General features: G+C 37.6%; 1 protein-coding gene across 1 annotated transcript in view; it reads right to left on the bottom strand.

Annotated features, from left to right (window-relative positions):
• SUCO (SUN domain containing ossification factor) overlaps nt 1-22459 on the bottom strand; it is a gene marked incomplete at its 3' end in the record, with an annotated part of 51078 nt that extends 28619 nt beyond the window's left edge. Inside the window, exon 1 of the mRNA XM_008589436.1 lies at nt 22074-22459. Within this exon, the coding sequence (XP_008587658.1) occupies nt 22074-22135 (62 nt within the window). The remainder of the gene's footprint in view (nt 1-22073) is intronic.
• Nucleotides 22460-24408: the final 1949 nt, after the last annotated feature.

Raw genomic sequence — 24408 nt, 5'->3', positions numbered from 1 at the left:
GGTTGTGGTCACTGTTTCATGGATGTGTAAATGTCAAAAAGTATCAAATTGCACACTCTAAGTACATGCAGTTTATTGTATGTCAATTAAGTCTGAGTAAAACTGTTTTAAAAAGTGAAGCAGAGGGCCGAGCCCGTGGCGCACTCGGGAGAGTGCGGCGCTGGGAGCGCAGCGACGCTCCCACCGCGGGTTCGGATCCTATATAGGAATGGCCGGTGCACTCACTGGCTGAGCGCAGTGTGGACGACACCACACCAAGGGTTGCGATCCCCTTACCGGTCACGAAAAAGACAAAAAAAAAAAAAAGTGAAGCAGAGAGAGATAAAACAAGATTGACAAAAGGTTAATCATTACTGAAGTAGACGATGAGTACATGGAGGTTATTATACTCTTCATGATACTTTTGGACATGTTTTTAAATCCCCATAAGAAAAAGTTATAGAATTCTGTCAATTTTTTTTTTTAAAAAGTTCAAAGTTGGTACTTACTTTCCACATATATTACTTTAATACCCCACTTGGGTATAGCTGCCAGACTGGAATTCTTTAAAATGGACAAAAAGTATCTGCATGAATTATAAACTGTATAGAGCCTAACAGCAATTGATTAGAAACTATTGGACACTCATTTTTAACTTTTTATTTACATCATTAACATGTTTTTCTTTTTTTTCACTTTCCAGAGACAATATATTTAATGTACACTAAGAGACTACATATGTATTCAGCTACTTTAATAACAAATATTTACTATTTGCCTATAATTTCCATAAAATCTCCTTTGGATATGGTTTAATGGTTACTAGATTAAAAGAAAATACTACAAGTACAGAAAGAATGAATGTTTGCATCCAAACACCAAAATGGTACCAGAAGAAAAGAATGCCTAGATTATTTAATACTTTAGGGATTTAATCTTTTCTTAAACTTGACTGCTTTCATTTTAGAAATTATATTTTTATATCTTTTATTCTTGAAGGAAAGTTTTCAACTTAAATGTATAGTGACAAGTTTTTCTAGGCATCCTGCTGTTTAAAGCGTGCATTACAATTACATGTTTCAAAAAATAATGCTTAAGACTTAAGTGTTAGGGTAAAAGAGAAATGAATTAGTTCCTACCAAAGAGAGCAGGAGAGGAACTTGGGAAAAGTTTTCTAGAAGATAAAGCAATTGAATTAAGACTTAAAGTGCCAAGGAGGACTTCATTAAGAAGGCAAAAAGCATTCTTTAATGTGCCAGGGGGGATTTCATCAAGAAAGGAGAAAGCAATCTTTAATATGAAAGTGATAGAGGAAACACCTTTTTTTAAAAAATGATATCCAATGGCTTAGAATAATAGTTATTTATATCTGCCTAGCATAGAAATATTGAACTAGCTATCTACAGCAATTATTACAATCCTACCAAAGTTCATAATCCTATAAACTAGAATCTGTCAAACTTTCAAATGAGTTAACATTGTTTTCCTCAGAGTTACAATGAAGAAATTTTATAAGCACTTAACACTACCCAATAAGTACCAGATAATGTGTCAGATAGAGCCCTGTTAGGAAATATTAGACATCATTTTCAACTCTTGAGAAATTTGAGTAAATATCAAGAAAACATGAAGGAAAAAAAAACAAAGTAGCAATTTTAATTGACAAAAATCAAACTTAAGATGAAAAACATTATGTTGCTAAGGAAGATTTATTAGTAGTAAAAAGAAATAATGATTATAAATATATATGCACCTAACAATAAATATAAAATATATACTACACCACTGACAAAGCTACAGGTGGAAACAGAATAAACAAAAATTATGGTTGCTTATTTTTAAATTACCTCTCTCAAACTAATAGATTACGTGTACAAAACATACTTGGAAACATGAGACTTCTAATATACATAAGAAACGAGCTCATTCAAAAAATGGAATTTTAGGTGGCGCACTGCTACAGTGCGTCGCTTGGGAAGCGCGGCGGCGCTCCCGTCAAGGGTTCGGATCCCACATACAGACTGGCCGCTCACTGGCTGAGCGAGGTGCGGGAGCAACGCCGAGGGTTGCGATCCCGTGGCCGGTCCCGGTCCGGGCACAACACTGAGGGTTGCGATCCGTTGCCGGTCACGAAAAAAAAAAAATGGAATTTTATAACAAATATAAATTAAATATTCTTCTCAAGCACACATGGAATGTTGCCCAAATACTTACCATAAACTAAAGCCTCAAAAGAAGTCTTAAACCCCAAAGACTCAAGATCTAATAGACTATACTCTCCAACCACAATGCGACACAATTTGAAATAACAAAAAGACAGCTAACAACATCTCAAACCTGGAAGCAAAAGATATGTAGCAAAATAATCCTTTTGTTAGAAAAGAAACAGTAAAGAACATTATGAAGTATTATAGCGGAAGACTACAGGTCAAAAGGTGGGATACAAATAAGACAATAATAGGAATACTATGCTTTTCAATACATTAGGAGACAAACACTTAAAACAAAAGGGCTAATCTTAATTCAAAAAGAAAAAAGACTTGTGCAAAAAAAAAAGAAGGATGCATGAACAGATATCACTAAAACAGAGAACAAAAACAGCAGAGAAAAATTTAAAAACCAAGGTGAAGGCAGGGCAAGGTGGCAGACTAGAGGTGCCCAAGGTGCCTTCCTCCACAGAAAAGGACCAGAAAATTTGAAAAACCAAAAGTTAGTTCTTCGAAGAAATACTAAAAAGACAAACCTCAGGCAAACAGATCGAGGAAAGATGGTTATGCAAATTAACAAAATACAAAATAAAAAGATGACATAACTATAGACAAAATAGATTTTTTGAGTTATAAAATCTTACAAACTATAAATACACATATTTTGAAAACATTAGGAAAAATGGATAAATTTCTAGAAAAACAGCAAAACTGGTGCAAGAAATAGAAGAGCTGAATAAAATAATAACAAAGAAATATGAATGGATTTTCAACATTTCACACCCAGAAGGGGGAAATCCTAGCCCAGTTTTTTAAAATTTTTCATTTGAAAATAATTTCAAACTTTCAGAAGAGTTGCCAGTATAGTACAGTATAGTATATCTACAAAGTACACTTATCAACTTCAGTAAACATTATATTGACACAATACTTTAATCTGCCATCCATAATGCAATTTTGTCAATTAACCCAATACTGTCCTTAACAGAATTCTTCCTTTCCATAGTACAGAATTGAGTCCACAATCATGTCTTGCATTTGTCATGTCTCTTGAGCCTCCTTTAACTTGGAATAGTTGCTGGCCTTTATTTTATATGGCACTGACATCTTTTGAAGGATACAGTCCCTTTTCTTTTTAAATAGTATGGTCCTTATGTGAGGTTTGTCTGATGTTTCATTATGACCAGATCCAGATCATGTATTCCTAGCCAGAATCTTTTGTAAGTGATGTTGTGTGTTTGTTGGGGTATTACATCCAGAAGCATATGATATCCATCTGTTTCAGCAGTTGCAATTCCACTTTTAAGTATTTCTCAAGAGAAATGAAAGCTATGTCCACAAAAAGCCTTATGTAAGAATGTCCCTAGTAGTTTTAATTCCTAATAGCCACAAACTACAAGCAGCCCAGATGACCATGAACAGGAGAATAAACAAACTGCAGTATATTCATGCAATGTACTACTACTCAACAATAAAAAGGAATTAATGACAAATGAAACAAAATGGATAAATCTCAGAAACAATACCCTGAGTAACAGAAGTTGAACACATGAGTAACTGTATAATTCCATTTACATGAAATTCCAGAATTAGCAAAACTAGGAAATCAGATCACTAGTTGCTTTCAGGAGGTTCACTAGAAAGGGACATGAGAGAACCTTCTGGGGTGATGAGAATGTTCTATATCTTGATGGGGTGTGTGGTTTACACAGGTGTATGCATTTGTCAAAACTGATCCAATGATACAGTTAAGTTCTGTGCATTTCACAGTATGTAAATTATCTCCATTTAAAAATACTCACATAGGGAACAAAAATGTCAGTATTTTTTCCCCAGCAATAACCAAATAGTAGATGATAGAGTTTGGATGGGTTGTCCCCCCAAAACTCATGCAGAAATCTCATCCCTAATGTGACAATGTTGTAAGCTGTTTGAGTCATGGGGGTGGATCCCTCAGGAATGGATTAATGCTCTTCCTGGGGGGTGAGGGTCCTGAGTGAGATCTCGCTCTATTAGTTCCTGAGACAGCTGGTTGTTTAAAAGACCCTGGCACCTCCTCTCTCTCTCTCTCTCTTGCTTCCTGTCGCCATGTGATCTGCTTGAACCCACCTGCCACTTTCCACCATGAGTAGAAGCAGCCTGAGGCCCATGCCAGATGCAGCTGTCCCAGAATTGTAAGCCATATAAATCTCTGTTCTTTATAAATTACCCAGTCTCAGGTATTCTGTTACAGCAATACAAAACAGACTAAGACAGTAGATAAAAAACTACTAGCAATAACAAAAACTTTAAAATAATTTAACAATTAACTAATACACAACTATTTATAGAGAAAAAATTCTGTTAAAGATCATAAGAAAAGAGATAAATAAATGAAGATATAGTATGTTTATGGATGGAGTGATGTTGACAAAAATGTAAAGATATCAATTCTCCCCAAAGTAATTCATTACTTCAAATGTAACTCCTATCAAAACACCTGCAGGATCCTGTTGTTCTAAATATTATATGGAAAAAAGTGGCCCAAGAATAACTAAGCTAACAAAAAAAGTACGTGATTTACCTTGCAGATAATTAAAGATTACAAAATTACTCTAATTAGACTGTGATACTGGGTAGCAAAGACAGACAACTAGAACTGAGTACTCTCAACTGCAAAAAAGGACACCTAGACAGAGTGTGGCATAAACTAAGAATAATCAGTCCAAATCCTAAGTATCTGATATCTCTAGAAAAAAATATTTGTTTTCATTTGTCAAGACTTTTGGATTAAAATATTAACCTAATTTTTTTGGATTAAAATATTAACCTAATTTTTACAAATAAGGAAACTGAAGCTCAGAAGTTAATTTGCCCCAAATCACTCAACTTGTGACACAAACTTAGATCTCTCTCTCTCCAAAGCCTATGATCTTTCTGTATTGGTACATTTTAGTTTAATATCTTCTGGTCAACAGATAAATGAAAAGAAAGCTGAGAAAACAACACTGATCCCATTCACTCAAGAATTGGTGATACTAGTCAGGGCTAGTTACAGAGTAACACAAAAATACAAGGACTATCACAAAGAAGGAGTACTGATTAACTACTTCATGATTTTTAAAGTGGCAACAAATGATAAATATGAATGCAACATAGTGTAGAGTAATAGCTAGGGGCATGAACTTCAGAGTCAAAACACCCAAGTTTTAATCCCAGTTCCCCCACTTATTCATTATATGATCCTGAACAAGTTACAAATCCCGTATGCCTCAATATCAATACTGTGAAATGGAGTTGTTATTCGGAAATGAAATAAACGCACTTGCTGTGCTTAGCCTTGAACTGAATATACACTCAAATGCTATTCACTACCCTATCTACTTTCACTTATCAAATTTCAAAGTAGTATACACTGGTAGTCCCAACTTCTTCACCTTCTACTTAGTCCTAAACCCACTGAAATCTAGTTTCTGGCCTCATTATACCACTGAAACTGGTATAGTGTGGCAGAACCCACCTTTTTTGACTTCCCTGCTGCACCCCTGACTACTGCTTCCACTTGAAAACCCTGTCATTCCTAGCCTGGTCAAATCACACACTTTTGTTTCTCATCTCTGACTCTCAATTCTGAGTCTCCTTTTGTGTGCTTCTTCTGCTCAGTATTTAAATTTTAATGCTCCCTGGGTTCTGTCCTGAGTCTTCCCTCTATATTCTACATGGGAGTTAGTCCATTTCTGTTGCTTATAACAATACCTGGAACTGGGTGATTTATAAAGAAAAAAAAAATGCTTAGTTTCTGAGGCTAGGAAGTCGAAAGTCTAGGCAACACAGCTGGTGAAGGTCTTGCTGGTGGTGACAGTGATGGCAGAGTATCACATTGTGAAAATGGTGGAGCGGAGAGAGCAGAGAGAGACAGATTCTCCTCTATCTTCTTTTTTTTTTTTTTTTTTTGTCCTTTTTGAGACCTGCCGCACCGTGCTCAGCCAGTGAGCGCACCGGTCATCCCTATATAGGATCTGAACCCGCGGCGGGAGCACTCCTGCGCTCCCAGCGCCGCACTCTCCCAAGTGCGCCATGGGCTCGGCCCTCCTCTATCTTCTTTTAAAGCCCTCCGAACCATGCCCCTGACCACTAGTATTAATCCATTAACTACTGCATGGTCCTTCAATCCAATCACCTCTTCAAGGTTCCACCCTTCAATTACCATAATAGGATTTCCCACCCTCTTAACAGTTACAGTGGGGACTAAGTCTCTAATACATAAAACTTGGGGGCACAATTCAAGCTTCAGTGAGTACTGGGGGACATAATTCAATCCACTACAGGAATCGTCACCTACTCTGATGGTTTTCAGCTGTCGGATCTTTAGCCATTATTATTTTCTCCTGATTGGTCTATTCCTTAAAACCCTTCAAAGACACTCTATATTGAGAATGAATAAAGTTCACTTAAAAGTTTGATTTACCTTCCTTCATATTCCAAGAAATCTCAAAAACAACTAAATCCACAATTGAACTCATTATCTTCCTTTTCTAAATCTTTTTCAAATCCTTGATCCTACCATGAGTACTGCTATCCACTCAGTCCTCAAATTAGAAACCTAAAAAACATCTGTGACTACTCCTTTTCCATCACCCTCCCCTTCACCATCTCCAGTTTATTTTACTTCAATTTTCTTTAATCCATTTCTCAATCCCCATTAAAACTGCCTTCTCAAGCCCTCATCTCTTACCTAGAGCAACCTCCTAACAGATCTCCTTAATTCACACACTGGGCAAAACTCTAACACTAAATAATCAGACTGCCACTCCCTTGTTTAAAAGACCTTTTATAGACTCCATTATCTACATTACTAAATTTGAGCTTCTCTCCAAATGATATATAAAAATCTCTAAAATTCTGCTATTGTCTAAGTCTTCAGCTTTTCTACCTCCTGCCACTCTCTGCCTCCCACTTTATGCTTCAGTAATACTACTTGTTGCTGTTCCTTGAACACAGAACATGCTGTCTCATGCTCCCAAATCTCTGGCTCATGCTGTTCCCTCTTTCAAAAATGTTCTGCCCTTATTCCTACTCCCCACCATCCAAATCCTGACTAAATCTTTATCATTCTTTTCTCTGGAAGAAGGAACTAGTTGGGGACTAGGAGACTTTTCTAATTTCTACAAGCTGCGGTTTGGTGCCCCTCCACCCTTTAAATTTCCACAGCCTTTTGGTTATCACTATCTAAGAACTTACTACACTCTGAACTGAAATTAACTGTTATTTTTCTGTTTCTCACACAAACTGAGCACCTACAGCACAGAGAATTTAACTACTTTATTCCCAGCACAGTGATCTATTGAGATGTTACTTTGACTATGGATTGAAACAGCTTTTAGTAAGAGCTTAGAAAAGGGAGAGCCCAGTAATCAGAGTAGACTTCATCTGGGCAGTGAAGAATTGCTTCTTGAACATAAATTCATATCTAATCCCTAATACAGAAATATAGTGCCAGTCATTTAATTAGGGCAGTGTGGTTAAAGTAACAGTGAAAATTGTGTGTTTTTGAACATTACTGCCTGGAAATTTCTTTTAATTTACTGAAATTCTATGAAGTATTGAGACTTATGGGAAATTGGTGAATAATATAGAAGTCACTTTGGTCAAACACTGGTAATAAAACAAGACCAAAAGATCACTGGGCCTCCAATGCCTTTGCTTAATAAGCACCTTATTTTATTTCAATCAGTGTTTTATTAAAAGACAGATATTGTTAACCAAGTATCAATTAGAGGCTCTTTTAAGGATACTTCTCTCCTGCTTGATCTATCTGCTAGTAGATAGGAGCATATGCCCCTTTCTCCTTCCAGTTTTTATTTTATTTGGCTGCCTTAGCAGTCCACAGTCAAATCACATGGAACTACATAGCTTAGCTGAAGAAAGCTCTATGTTCCAGTACTTCCTTCTAATCAAACCTTTTAATTTCGGTAGTTCTGACCTTTAATCTTCACTCTGATGTAGGATGGGTCTTGAATTATCTTAAATATTCCACATATCAAATCCTATTAGAAGACAGTTACACTAAATTGGCCTATAATTTCATTGTTCCAACACGGGGAAGCACTTACTAATCAAGGTAGAAATGTTCTGTTTTTATATCATAACTTACCATTAAAAATTCAGCCAATACAATTTGTCCTCAAAGCTGCTGGAAATAATTGTACACTAACCTTACTTGATAATGGTATTTTTTAAGAAACTGGGTAAAGTGTATTTCACCCATAAAATTCAAGTCACAATACTTTTGCTAACTTAATTTTCAATTGAAAACTACAAACAGTACCCAAATAAATTCAACCAGGCTAACAGGTCAGCCATTCTAAAACAGAAAGTCTACATCAGGAACAGTGGGAAAATGAAGCTACAAAAGTAGGTCTGGGTCACACTTTAGGCCTTTAACATCAGGGTTTAAATTTTATCCTTCAAGCAAAAAAGAGTCTCCGAAAGAGGTTTTATCAAGGGACGAACAAAAAGTTGTATGTTAGTGAGACAAATATAATGGCACTGTGTAGCTGGTTGAAGCATACAAGTATTATATTGGGCTACTCTAAACCCATTAACTTTTTTTTTTTTTTTAAGTACTCTTCTGTCTCTCCTGGCTGCCAAACAAATGTGTGAGAACTCACACCTACCAGCTCTCCAAATGTCTTCTATTTCCACTCCCAAAAGCTTATCAGTCACTTTCCTCTTTTGAAAACAAGGTCCTTTTCTCAGTTGTTTTGCTCTTCAGCCCTAAGACATTTTATACTGTTGACCATTCAAATGACCTTCTTAAACATCTTTGCATCTTTTGTGTCCAAAAGGGTTCCTTCTTTCCTTTCAGAGCTTTAGTTTGCTTGGCACCTTTCTTTATTCTAAGTATCTGCAAAAGCTTAATATTCTATTTCAAAAGTCAAATGTTCTGTTTCAAACATGACTCCTTCTACAAGGACAACTCTAACCCAAATCTTATCTGCATTCGAATCTAGCCCAAATCTTACTTGCATTATTAACTGCCTATATAATGTCTCCACTTGGATATTCCACTCACCTCCAACTAACAGCTCCTTCCCCTTTCAACCCTTTGCCAACTTTTACATCTTTTTGAACACCAATTCCTCTAACTGCCCAAGTCAAAACACACACATACACACACACACACCTTTTTCCCTTTGAACTTTATATCACAGATTCATAACTTTAGACCTTAGAATTTATTGTCTCAACTCCTGTGCTCCAAGAAAGCCCCTACTTTGTTTTGTCCACCAGAATCCTGCACAGGATGCAGCACATAGAAGCCTCAGTAACATCTCTTGACATTCAGATGGATAACAGAAAGGGAATGTTGTATAGAACAAGAGCTGGTTAGAGGCATACTAAAATCCAGTTCTTCTGAATCCTAGCCCAGTGCTGTATCTACTGTACTGCACTGTCAGCTTGCAAACCTATTTACCATATCGAATCATTCACTTCCTCACAATCTCTACTCATTGCACCCTCTTTTTCATTTCTTCTGCCAAGTTAAATCCTTGTTACGACAAACCTCAATTAGACCAATTGCTTTTTAGTATTCATCCCTCTAAGTCTCTCTACTCTGAAATAATATCTAGCACAATGATGTCAAAACTACATTCTCAAAACACTACTTCTTTTGTTGGATCTTTATTGTCTAACTCTTTGGTTCAGCTTGCAAAATCAAAATCCACCATCACCTCTCATTTATCTCTTACCTTCTCTTACTTGTCTGCTTACTACCACTCCCACCCATATCAAATACCTTATTTCTTTTACTCATAACTTTCCTTTTTGATAATTGACATCTGCCCACTGTAGGCATGCAAACAGACATAGACACACACGCACACAAAGAAATAGCTATTATTCATATTAGCAGCACCAATATCTCAGTTCATGAAGAACCTGTTTCCACAGAAGTTTATGAATCACACGTCATCTTCATTAAACCCAAGTCAAGCAACTCATGCCCTAATTTTTCTCTTCTTTAAGCATCTACTATACAATTCAGCTTTTCTATTGTTCACTAATGTTCAAATCAGATATTTTAGAATGTTAGACGTACAAAGAAATCTGAGTTCACCTAATCCAGTTATACTGTCTTGAATGCACAAAGGAATACCACAAACTTAATGAGACAGAATCTCCAAGGTAAGAATCCTAGGCATGTGTATTTCTTTTAAAAGCTTTATGAATAATTCTATCTAATGTCCACTCCTTCCTAGGCCAGTCCAAGTACCCCCATTTTCAGATGAAAAAAACTGACACACAGAAACAAGGTAAAGAAACTTGCCCAAGGCCGTCTACCAGCCTACTGGCAGCAAAGCACAGTCGTTAAGAGAGCACAGACTCAGAAATCAGCATACTTAGGATCTGGCTCTGTTGCTTACTAGCTTTGAAAACTTTGGGAAAATTGGTTAAATCTTTGTGCCTTCTTTCTTCATCTTTAAAAGTGGGTATCTATCTCAAAAGAGCTGTAATAATGATAAAATGAGCTAATGTATATAATGCACTCACAACAGAAATAAGTGCTCAATAAATGTTCACTATTACTATTGCAAAGAAAGGACTACCACTGTGCTCTTAGCTTGTTTTTGTTTTGTTTTGAGTTCTTAGTTTTATGCCCTTTCCATTACACTAGTTGTGACAACCAGCTTGTATAGAAAGCTCAAGTCTCATGCTTCTTTTGTATCCCTCACGACACCAAATACATTGTGGGTAGCCAAATAATATTTTAAATAAATTGATAGATTCCCATTCCTGAACTCTGACACCTAAGCTATCCTACTTCTACTCAACAAACTACCAAAGTGCCCAGAGTGAATGAATAATAACTTACATAATAGCGCTTATTATGAGCAAGGTGTTGTTCTAAACACATTACATATTTTCTTCCAGTAGATTACAAATACTACGTCACAATACAAAATTAGCTTAGTACCTACAAGCCACATTAATGCTATAAAATATTTTCTAACAAAACTAGGTGTCACTTTTATGTAAAATATAAAATAACTTTTAACAATTCATTATAAAAATGAAGTCCTAAAATAAAACCAAACCTTCTTCCAAAAAACTCTGCATTTATGAAACAAGTTCACTCCAACAGATTAACATTCTTATACTACAAAAACTCAAAAGTAATTTCCCATTCCTTTCTGACATGTACAATTATACTTTTTGAAATTACTTTAAAACATGTTCTTGAAAACAAAACAGATAACATATAACTGGCACTAAAGTACAATCTGAAACATGTCATAATTAATTTTCAAGTAGAGAATTTTGCTTCTTTCCAGTTATGTATAAACTACTAAACAAAAATATCACACACATATAAATGTTTCTACCTGAAGATGACTTGAGAAAATAATAAGGCCTTTACATTTTTTATAAGTTTCTTTACTGTCATTATAAGCATGAGAATATTAGCTACACATATTGACTCATTTATCTACTCAGACTGTTGAGAAAAGTGAAATAATTACTTTATAAGTTCATGAACTGAAAAATGAAATAAGTAATGCCCAAAGGTAAATTAAGTGCTCATATTTTTGTTTTTTCAACTGCCTGACAACTCTACTACCTGTTTCCATTCCAATATATCTATCTGCAAATGTTTAATAACCTAAAAGATGCAACATGAAACACATCCAACTCTTTTAAAAATAATTCAAAGATTATAAAGAAATTATTTTCCATCTTTTATTGGACATAGTGTTCAAGCTTTACACAAAGACATCACACCTTCTTTTACAGACCTTTTCCTATTAAGGCTACCTGGCTTCACCTAACTTGTCTGAAGGGATCTGACACAGTTTATAATGACCCAACACCTCTCATAAGTAGCATATACTTTCTTCGGAATGTGTATCTCAAAGTAAAGAAAAACTTTTTCCCCAAAGTCTTTCACATTAAGTCCAACAAAAAAAAGGACCATTGAAAAAAGTCATGAAATGACTTGGAAATGGGTTACTTAATTATTTTATTTATTTTAAATATTTATGATTTTATTCATATAAGAAAAGATTCAGAGTCTTCAAAAAGTTAGAGACAGAAGCAGAAAAGCAAAAAAATATATATTCTCCAGATGAAACATAGAGTAGGGATTTTCAATATGTTTCTATTCATCTCAAAAAAGAAAAAACAGCTTATATATTTTTCTAGTTCCTTACTTTTCCGCTCACTTATGCATATTAACAAGCAAGAAACCAGCAAAATTATCAGAATGAAAGCAAAATAAAGGTTAGAGATGTAATCACAAACCAGAAAACAAACCTCTTCAGTCTATGAAAACTGGGCTGATGCACTCAGAAAAATTACTACTAAGGTCAAAGAGGTCAACAACTTGATTTAGACTTCTAACAACTATCTCCTAGTGTGACTGCCACTTAGGGCACCTGTCTTCTATGTATGCCGTCTCCAATCCACTCCATCCTCCATAGTGACCTACTTAAAAAATCAATGTGACCTTCCTCCCCTATTTAAACTACTTCAGTTGCTCATCCTATCGGTTAAAATCAGAGTTCACCTGCACGATAATCAAATCCCTTTAAAATCTAGGTCTCGCCTCCCTTCCTATCTCTCTCCCCACATCTACTCTACACTCTAGATAACCCAATAACAGGAATGTTCCCTCTGGCTAAAATAACATTCTCCCATCTCGAACTAGCCATCCTGGCAAACCATTTTATGGATGAGAACTGAGCCTCACAGAAATGACTTATCCAAGGGCATACAGTTAGTAATAGAACCATAACTAGAATACGAATTCTTCCTCTGATGTTCCTAAAAGACCTTTGTAAGTACCTATTTATATTTATCAAGCATATGAAAATTGTTTAAATATCAAGCTCTTCCCACTAGTCTAAATATGAACTTCTCCAAGATTATCTTTTGGGTGCAGGAAGAAAAGAATAGATTTATTTAGTCTAAAAAAATAAATTAATTAAGCTTTACTAAGATAAATATAAGGATTCATACTTGGTCTAAAGGTCAAGGGACTATAGCCAGAAACCCAGGGAAAGGGTTGAAGTTCCACAAACAGTGCGAATTACCTCCAGCACACTATGATTCACTGTGGTTTAGGTATGCCCAGATAAATAATTTAGAGGTTGAGTTTTAACTAAACTGACCCTCAAGAAAACATAGAAAAGTAGCTTTAAAAAAATTGCTGCAAAGACTGCAAAGATAATAATAATGCAAGCACAAGCCAACAAGAAAATGATAGAGCTAAAATTCCTAATTAGTATAAACTAGTCCTCAACCACATTATAATATAATCTAGTAGGTCAATCACACAGGTCTCACTAAAAATTATTACTATTTTATTGTGAGCAAAACGTACTATTAACAGAAAGTATAAGATTATTTTCTTTCTAAAACATTTAATTTGCATAATTTATTATGGACACTGGTATCATACTGGCACATGTATATAACATAAACAACTAAGCACATAATAAAGGTGCATTCATGAGGTTTTACTAATCAGGAGACACACTCAAAATATCCACTGATTAAGGCATTAACCAAGTATTTTTTCTCTTTAGAGCAATCATCAACCTTCCCAGTTTGCCCAGGATTGAGGGGGGTACGGTAGGCCGAAAAATGGCCCCCCAAAGACGTCTGCATCCTAATCCTTAAACGTTATCATACACGGTAAAAGGGACTTTGCAGATGTGATTAAGGATTTTAAGATAGATTATCCTGAATTGTCTTGGTGGACCCAATGCAATCACAAGGGTCCTTATAAAAGGGAAGGAGAGGCAGAAGGACCAGTCATTAGTAGATGTGACTACTGATGCAAGTGGTTGGAGTGGTGATGTTGCAAAGGAGCCACAGAATGCAGGGAGCCTCTAGAAGCTGAAAAAGCAGCAGCCTCCAGAAAGAACCAGATCTCTTACACCTTAACTTTAGCCCAGTGAGATTTATTTTGGATTTTTGACCCCCAGAACTATAAGATAATAAATCTGTGTTGTTTTAAGCCACTAAACGTGTCGTTATTTCTTACAGCAGCAGTAGGAAACTAATACAGGGGATTCTTGGGATATGAGACTTCAGTGCTAAAACCAAGATGAGTTGGTCACCCTATCTTTAGGTTTTCTTTTTTTTCTTTTCTTTTCTTTTTTTTTTAAGATGACCAGTAAGGGGATCTTAACCCTTGACTTGGTGTTGTCAGCACCACACTCAACCAGTGAGCGAACCAGCCATCCCTATATAGGATCCAAACCCATGGCCTTGGTGTTATCAGCACCGCACTCTGCCGGCCCTATCTTTAGGTTTTCAATGCTGATAACATCTGGTCTACAATAAGCATGAGAAAAATCTGTGTTGAATAATTTTATGATGAAATACATAAATAATATGAGGGTACTTCAAAAAGTTTATGGAAAAACAGTATTAAAAAATAATACAAATCCTTCCATGAGCTTTTTGAAGTACCCTCAGATACTCTCAATTGTTTTAAAAGATCTGTCATTTGTATTATCTCATTTCATCCTCCTAATTACCCTGTGAGCTGTGAATGTATTAGTTTTCCCATTTAGATGATAGTAAGAACTAAGGTTCAAAGAAGTTATGTAACATGTCCAAGGACACATTTCTATATCTAGAATACAGGCCTTCTGACTTATAATCAAAAGATCATGGTAGTCAAGAGCCCATGCTACAAGCGAGACTGCCTAGATCCAAATGTAAGCTCCAAAACTCAATAGCTGTTTAACCTTAGCCAAGTTACTTAACCTCTCTACATCCTCATTTATAAAATGCAAAATGAAGTTAATAAAAAACCTATCTTTAGAGGGTTGTTGCAAAAATTAAAGGTGATAAACTATCTATCCACCAAGTGCCTGACACAGAGATAGCTCACAATAAATATTAGCTATCATTGCTCTGTGCTGCAGCTATGTAGTGCATTTATACCTAGAATACTTTGTACTATTTGATCAAGAATCACAGAAAGTATGCAAAAGGAAAAATAGCAACCAAAATGAATAATGAGATGGACAGAATGGTTTTTCTGGGAAGGTAATATAAAGTAAGCACTCTTTGCTGGAAAGACAAAAGCAGATAGGACACATAAGATCTATAAAATCATGACAGTATAAACAAAGTGATAAAATTCAGTAATGCTGGAAGGATGAGGGGAGAAACTTTAGAAACTAGAATACTGTACTATAAACAAACAGCACTTTAAAGAAAACCATTCAATCACAGAGGAAGACAGTAAGATTGGAAAAAAGGAAAAAAGGATCAAAGGATCAACAAAACAACCAGAAAAAAAAGAACAAAATGGCAGTAACAAGTCCCTATATATCAATAACTCTAAATGTAAACAAATTAAATGCCCCCATTAAAAGACACAAAGTGGCTCAATGGATTACAAAAGAAGAATCAACAATACACTGCCTTCAAGAAACTCACTTCACCTATAAAGATACATGCCATATCAACATGAAGGGATGGAAAAAGATATTTCATGCAAATGGAAACCAAAAAAGAGCAGGAGTAGCTATATTTATATCAGATAAAACAGACATCCAGCAAAGGAAAATAAAAAAAGATAAGGAAGGTCATTATATAAATGATAAACTGATCAATTCAACAGGAGGATATAGCAATTCTAAATATATACACACCCAACTCCAGAGCACAGTTATATAAAGCAATTACTTCTAGACCTAACGGGAGAAACAGACTCCAACAGAGTCACAGTTTGGGACTGTAACACCCCACTTTCAGCAAAGGACAGATCACCCAGACAGAAAATTAACCAGGAAACATCAGAATTAATCTCTACTCTAGGCCAACTGGACCTAACGAACATATATAAAACACTTCCTCCAACAGCTGCAGAATACACATTCTTCTAGCAGCACAAGGAACATTCTCTAGAATAGACCATATGTTAGATCACGGAACAAGTCTCAACAAATTTAAAAAATCGAAATCATATCAACTATCTTGCTTGACCACAATAGAATAAAACTAGATATCAACAACAAAACGGACACTAGAAACTGTACGAATACATGGAAATTAAACAACATGCTCCTAAACAATGAATGGGTCAAAGAAGAAGTGAAAAAGGAAATTTTAAAATTCGTGGAGGCAAATGAAAATGAAAATAAAATATACCAGAACCTGTAGGATACAGCAAAAGCAGTTTTAGGAGGGAAGTTTATAGCAATAAATGCCTACATCACAAAAGAAGAAAGACTTCAAATAAACGACTTAACATTACACCTCAAAGAGCTGGAAAAACAAGAACAAACCAAACACTAAATCAGTAGAAGGAGAGAAATAACAAAGCTCAAAGCAGAAATAAATGAATTAGAAATTTTTTAAAAATACAAAAAATCAATGAAACAAAGAGTTGGTTTTTTGAAAAGATAAACAAAAATGATAAACCTTTAGCTAGACTAACAAAGAAAAAAAGAGAGAAGACTCAAATAAAGCAGAAATGAAAAAGGACACATTACAACCAACATCACAGAAATACAAAGGATCATAAGAGACGACTACAAACAACTACTATATGTGAACAAACTGGATACAACTTACCAAGATTGAATCACAAAGAACTAGAAAACCTCAAAAGACCAATAACAAGTAATGAGATTGAAGCAGTAATAAAAAGTCTTCCAACAAAGAAAACCCCAGAACTAGATGGCTTCACACTAATTTGAAGAACTAATACTAATTCTTCTCTAACTCTTTCAACAAATTGAAGAGGAGGGAATAACTTTCAAACTTGAAGGCCAATGTTAACTTCAAACCAAAAAAGTAAAAAGACACAACGACAAAAAAAAACCAACAACTACAGACCATTATACCTAATGAACACAGATGCAAAGATCCTCAATAAAATACAAGCAAAAAAAATCCAAAGACACATTAAAAAGATCATTTACCATGATCAGGTGACATTTATCCTAGGGATGGATGCAAGGATGGTTTAACATACACAAATCAACAGACGTGATACATCACATCACAGAATGAAGGGGAAAAAAAACATATGATCATTTCAATAGATGAAGAAAAAGCATACAATAAAATCCAACACCCTTTACACAAAAAAACACTCAACAAATTCAGTATACAAGCAATGTACCTCAACACGATAAAGGCCACATACAACAAACCCACAGCTAACATCATACTGAACAGACAAAAATTGGAGGCTTTCCCTAAAAGATCTGGAACAAGACAAGGATGCCCCCTTTCCCCACTCTTACTCAACACAGTACTAGAAATTCTAGCCACAGCAATAAGGGAAGAGAAAGCAATAAAGGGCATCCAAATTGGAAAGGAGGAAGTCAAACCATCTCTATTTACAGATGACATGATCATACATATAGAAAACCCTAAAGACTCCACCAAAAAATTACTAGAACTAATAAATGAATTCAGTATGGTGACAGGATACAAAATCAACACACAAAAACAATAGCCTCCCTATGTGCCAATAATGAAATAGCTGAAGAAGAAATCAAGTAATCCCATTCACAATAACTACCAAAAAATGAAATACCTACGAGTAAATTTAACCAAGGAGGTGAGGACCTCCTTGAAAACTATAAAACACTGGTGAAAAAAACTGAAGAGAACTCAAATAAATGGAAAGATATCCCATGTTCTTGAGTTTGAAGAATTAACATCATCATTATGTCCATATTACCCAAAGCAAAATACACATTCAGCACAATCTCTCTCAAAATTCCAATGATATTCTTCACAGAAATAGAAAAAACAATCTTAAAATTTCTATGGAACCACAAAAGACCCCATATAGCTAAAGCAATCTTGAACAAAAAGAACAAAGTTGGAGGCACTACACTTCCTGACTTCAAAATATACTATAAAGCTATAGTATCCAAAAAAGCAAGGCACTGGCATAAAAATAGACAAATTGACCAATGGAGCAGAATAGAGAGTGCAGAAATAAATCCATGCACTTACAGCCAACTGATTTTCACCAAGGTGCCAAGAGTACACATTGGGGAAAGGACAGCCTCTTCAATAAATGGCACTGGGAAAACTGGATATCCAAATGCAGAAGACAGAAATTAGATTCCTGTCTCTCACCATACACAAATAGCAACTCAACATGACCTACATTTAAGACCTGAAACTATGAAACTACTAGGAAAAAAACAGGGGAAACGCTACACAAAATGGAAATGGGCAGCACTTTCTTGAGCAAGACTACAAAGGCAAAGGCAACTAAAGCAAAAATACACAAATGGGACTACATCAAACTGAAAAGCTTCTGCACAGCAAGCGACACTATCAACAAAGTGAAGAGACAACCTACAGAATGGGAGAAAGCGTTTGCAAAGTATAGATCTGACAAAGGGCTAATATGCAGAATATATAAGGAGCTCAAACACCTTGATGGCAAAAAACCAAATAACCCAATTAAAAAATCAGCAAAGGACCTGAACAGACATTTCTCAAATGGCCAACAAGCAAATGAAAAACCGCTCAAAATCACTAATCATCAGGGAAATGCAAATTAAAACTACAATGAGATACCACCTCTCCCCAGTTAGAATGACTATTATCAACATGACAGAAAATAAATGCTTGCAAGGATGTGGAGAAAAGAGAACCCTCCTACATTGCTGGTGGGAATGTAAATTGGTATAACCATGTGGAAAACAGTACAGAGGTTCCTCAGAGAACTAAAAATAGATCTCCCTTATGACCCAGCTATCCCACTACTGGGTATATACCCGAAGGAAATGAAATCAATATATCAGAAAGACACCTGCACTCCCATGTTCCTGGCAACACTATCACAATGGCCAAGAGATGGAATCAACCTAAATGCCCATCAATGGATGAATAGGTAAAAAAAATTCTGGCATATATACACAATAGAATACTATTCGGCTATAAAAGGAAATGATATCCTATTATTCGAAGCAACATGGATGGAACTGGAAACTATCAAGTTAAATGAAGTCAGGCACAGAAAGATCTCATTCATATGTGGAATCTAAAAAAATAAAAAGTGTTTCTCATAGAAGCACAGAGTAGAATAATGGTTTCCAGAGTTTGGGAAGGGATGGGGATTGTGGGGAAGAGAAGTGGTGAACTAATGGGCACAAAACTACGCTATCTACCCCAGGTGAATCATTGTGCTATATATGCATGTACTGAAAAAATACACTTGCACTCCACAAATATGTATGAATAAATGCTCAAATAAAAACATAAATAAAACATATAGCAATCAATTTACAAAATGGAAATGGATCACATTTTGGGGGGACAATTTCTGAATGACAAAGAAGATGAAAATGGCTACTAAGAGCAGCTCATTAACTCTTCTGCGAACCTTCTATCTAACTCCACAATGGCTTTAGGTACTCCATTCTTGTTAAGTGCAGCAGGATGTTGGGAAATGACATACCCGAACAGATTGTAGCAAAAGTTAGACCTCCAGTTAAATGAGTGCCATAATTTCAACTTCCTAAGGAACAATCTCAAAAGACAAAACATACCCTTTTCCAATCATCCATGCACCACTCTCCTTCCCCAATCTCATTCATCATCACCCTTCCACAAAAAAAAACAACTCAAGCCTATCTTATTTTAATACTTTTCAATAGCTTTGCTAAAGAGTAATTAAAATATCTCTAAATTTGGGAGTCCAAACAAATCTCAAAATATACTAACTCAAATGTTTCTTAAGTTAACATTTCTTAAACTTTTCATTCTTTACTTAAATTCTCAACACTTTAGAAAGTTTTTCACTTTAGAAGTCAACAAACTTTACCAAGCTTTATGTTTACTATTTTCAATACTAGGCTGACTGATTTTTTTCCTAACAGGACATGATCTCCTCGCTATTGCTAATGAATAAAGCTGAGAAAACAGACTGAGGTTTGCTTAAGCAAACCCTAAAGTAATACAAAGAAATTCCCAGAAATAGAAGCACAGTTAAACTTACAAATGATTTAAGAACCACATTCTAATGCTTGATTTTGTTTCCATCATCCGATCAAAAACAAACAAACAAACAAACATAGATACTGGTGCATTTTAAACTTGAATGAAGTGTGACCTTTGCCTTATCAGCCATTTCAGCAAATGCTGAAGAAGAATAACACGGTCTAAAGATGGGCAAGACCAAGGAGAGAGAGTAAAGAAAAGAAAATACATACTCCGTAAACAACTAGGCAACCACAGAAAGAGGCAGAAATGAATACAAGGTTTCAGCATCTCATTTACTACTATAAATGTGGGGTGTGAACTCATCTTCTATAGGCACTTCTTGGTAATCAGCTGCTGTGGGTTGATTGAATTGTGTCCCCCAAAGTCCATAAATTAGAAGCTCAATTCCCACTGTTACTGTTGAGGGTGGGAAATCCTATTACAGTCATTGAAAGGTGGAGCCTTGAAGAGATGATTAGATTGTAGGACCATGCCTAGTGAATGGATTAATAATGGTGGTCAGGGGCGTAGACTGGAGGGCTTTAAAAGAAGAGCACATGAGAGGTTAGTCTCTCTCTGCTCTGTCACTTTCTGCCATGTGAGACCACTGGGTCACTGTCGCCACTACCAAGAACCCTCCACCAGCTGTGTTCCCTGGCCTTTGGACTTCCCAGCCTCCAAAACTGTAAGCAATACATTTCGTTTTCTTTATAAATCACCCATTTTCAGGTATTTATGTTACAACCAACAGAAAAGGACTAATACACCAACATAATATTAAAAAGTAGAAAGGGGGGAGGAGACGACACTGGTTTTATTAAAAGAATGAAAGATAAGAAGCCAAATTTTTTGTTCTCTATAACTGCTATCATTGTTTCAATCAAAATTCCTTAGCCAGGCAAGTATTTTCTCTTTCCCTGGTTTATGTATAGTTTTATGTGAGCAACAACTCTACAACTTCAGTGCCTTTGGAATCCATAGGCACCCATAAAAATGAAAATACTGTTGGTGCTTTGCAGAAATTAGCTGAACAGGAAACTTAACTTATCTAATTTCTAATATAACAAACAGCAAACTGCTCTGACTGAAGAAGCACCTTTTAAGTCATCAAATGTCCCACACCTATGAAGAAACTCCCTGCGAGGAAAAGATGGCTTTTCCAAGTACACTGTTAACAATCCTCTGACTTACAAGCGCTCTCTGCTCCTCAAAAAGCCCCAAATGTTCTGTTCATGGAATTAACAGAAACTCCATGCTTTGGAGACAAAGCACTCATCCCGCCTACAAAATATTGTTTATCTTCCCATTACAAAGGGACATTAACGAAAACTCTCTACCCACTACGTCTAAGACACCCTTCTCCTCCAAATCAATTGAAAAAGTCCTTCATAACGCCCCCAAAAGTTTCCAAGAACGGCAGCCCCAAGTGTACTCGGGGCCAAAGATTGTGAGAGGAATGTCCAGATTACTGCTTATACATTATCCTCAGGACGACCCACGTTTTAAAATCGCACGTACGGAACATATGATATCTGACGTGCTTTATGGTCTTACCACACTCTGAAAGCAAACGACCGGCAGTGAATCCGAGCTACTTACCTACCATCTATCTGACCACCACCGCAAACACTGCACCGTCTCCAAGGGGTAGAGCACCTGAGTAAAAGGCACCTGGTGATCCCCTCTACCCAGTCACCTTTCTCCCCTACTTAGCTTCTGTATATCCAAAATACTTCATGAAAATCTCCGCACGGAATGCTACTATACAGTCAGAGGGAGAGTCTCGGAGCAATCGGTTTACCCCTTACACGAGAGCCTTGGAGACCCGCACCCTAAAAGCCAAGATAACTTGGGGGTGTGACCTGGGCTGCTCCCTCCTTCTCCCCTCACGGAAACTTCCATGTTGTCGAGGCTACTCACCAGACCAGGGAGCACAGAGAGAGGCAGGAGAGCAGGGCCAAGGCCCGCCGGTACTTCTTCATCTTTTCCTCCTTCTTCCCCCTGCCAGAAGGCGGCACATCCTCCCGGCAGCCGCCACTGCCGAGGCCAAGATGGAGGAGCCGGAGCAGGCGCGAGAGGATGGGACCGAGAGTCCTAAGGGCTGTGGCGCTGGGGGAGAGGCTCCTCAGAGCCTGGCGTCCCGGCTGCCCTTTCCGAGGGGCCCACAGCGGCGCGGACAGGGGCTCTTCACAGGAGGACTCCGGGGACTGCCGCTCCTGCCGCCGCGGGCCCGTCCGCGCCCGCCTCCTCCAGCCACCGCCGCCGCCACTGCCGCCCCATATCCCCCCCGCCCGGCCCGGCCCTCGCTCCGTTCCGCTGGCGACCAACGGCCGCCGCGTACTAGCTTCTCAACAGCCAATCGCTGGCTGGGCCGGGACACCTCACACACCGCTGAGCTGGAAGGAGATGCGTCACCCACGTCCCGCGGCGCTCGCACCCCCACCAGCCTCCGCGCGCGCCACGCCCCCTCCGACGACCCAGGCGGAGAAGCCGGGGGGAGGAGGATAAAAAGCTCTGGAGCCGGCGTTGCAGCCGCTCCGCCCACCTTGGGTCCCGCCCACTTACTGGCTCGCGTTCGAGAAGTCGGGAGGAACCCCGTGACCCTCAGCCTTCCTCCTGACAATGGCCCGCCCCTCGCCCAGCGCTCGCCGCGTCCGCGCAATGCCCCTCGGGAGTTGTAGTTTGCCTTCCGGAACCCTCCTTCCCTTTTCCCTGTTTCTCCGAGAATCCACGGTTTTAATGAAGTCAATAGTTTCGCTTCCCACCGCGAGACTGACCAGCTTTGGAATTGTTACAGTCAGTTTGCCTTTTATGAGCACAGTTCGTGAAATGGCCTAAAATGACGGAAAAGGCGGGATCAGGGAGGAAGAAAGCTGTACTAATAAAACTTAAAAGGCGTTTTCCGGGCATCAACGGACTAGACCATTGAGCTAGATGCTGATTGGTAGGCAGAAAAGGGGCGAGCCAAGATGTCCTCTCACTTGATTGGTTGGAGCGAAAACCTTTCTTCTCTATTTCAGCGAGAATTTCGCATCCCCCCCAGCTTCTTCAATTGAGGTCGCCTCAGTGGTGGGTCTTCTGTTGGTTTGGAGCTTTGGGTTCGCTGCGATGGGGCGGGAAAGGATTGCGGTCTCCGCTGGGAGAGCGAAGCGCCCACAGACGCTCCAAGTCCTGGGGTTCACCGAAAGCTAGGAAGGCGGTCGCGTACACCCACCTATTGCTATGATCTGGGGCAAAAAAGTGACCGTTTCTCAGTACTAAGTAACTGGCAGCGTTGCCCACTCCAAATTTTGATGCCGCTGAGAGGACGGAGGCTGCAGGTGTCTGTGCCTTGGAACATGGTATAATGTGTAGTGTGAAAAATGTTTAAAGCAGGTGTTACTTATTGTTCATGTGGCCATAGAAAAAAAACCTCAGTAAAATGCCCAGCTAAAGTCTAATTTTGAGCCATGGAATTTCCTTCAGAACTTTCTACTTTCTAAGTCGAATTGGTTGTTAATTATGTTCTCAAGGAAGTGAATGATTTGACCCACTCTATAATTCCTGGAAACAAGTCAACTAGACGTCTGAGAAATTCTACAAAGGATGATCATTTTGGCTTTAGACTAGTTCACCCTAACCTACTTTTTCTGGCAATAATTAGGTAACAGTTCCAATTATATGTTGATGTCACTGTCAGTCTGTGACAATGAAATCTTTTTATCTCTATTCTCCATTGCAGGAGGAAAGTATATATCTCACCCAAGAGCAGTATCAAGTGATTAATGTGCAAGTTAAATAGAAGGTAGGGGCAATAGAAAGATAGGTGTTATTTGACATTCTTTACCATGTTGGACACCCTTTTCCTTTTCCTCCAAGAACTCTGTTATTCAGGATAGGGAACAGGTGACCCTCAGCTGATCCTCAGTATATCACAGACAAGGAAGTTCTATTAGAATACATGCTCATCTCAAGCCTAGGAAGTGACCGAGTTGCCTCTCCTATCTCCTCTCTCTCTCATCCCCAAACTACAAGTCCACCTACTTCTTTTCCTCCAAGTCCCTGCAATAATCTTTAGGAGTACACAGCTAATAAACGAATTTTACTTTTTTCTTTCTTTCTTTTCTTCTTTCTTACTTTTTCCTGCCTCTGGAGCTTTATTAGTACCCTGTGGTAGAATTGCCATTGTTAAAGAAAATTCAGAGGCATAATAAAATTTTAAAGAGTTTATTTGAATAAAAAGCAGTTCATGAATTGGGGAACACCAGACCAGCAG

The sequence above is a fragment of the Galeopterus variegatus genome, unplaced genomic scaffold, assembly GCF_000696425.1.
Source record: "Galeopterus variegatus unplaced genomic scaffold, G_variegatus-3.0.2 Scaffold5446, whole genome shotgun sequence".
Taxonomy (NCBI): domain Eukaryota; kingdom Metazoa; phylum Chordata; class Mammalia; order Dermoptera; family Cynocephalidae; genus Galeopterus; species Galeopterus variegatus.
The sequence above is the reverse complement of the archived record's forward strand: the minus strand, read 5'-3'. Positions and strand labels throughout refer to the sequence as shown.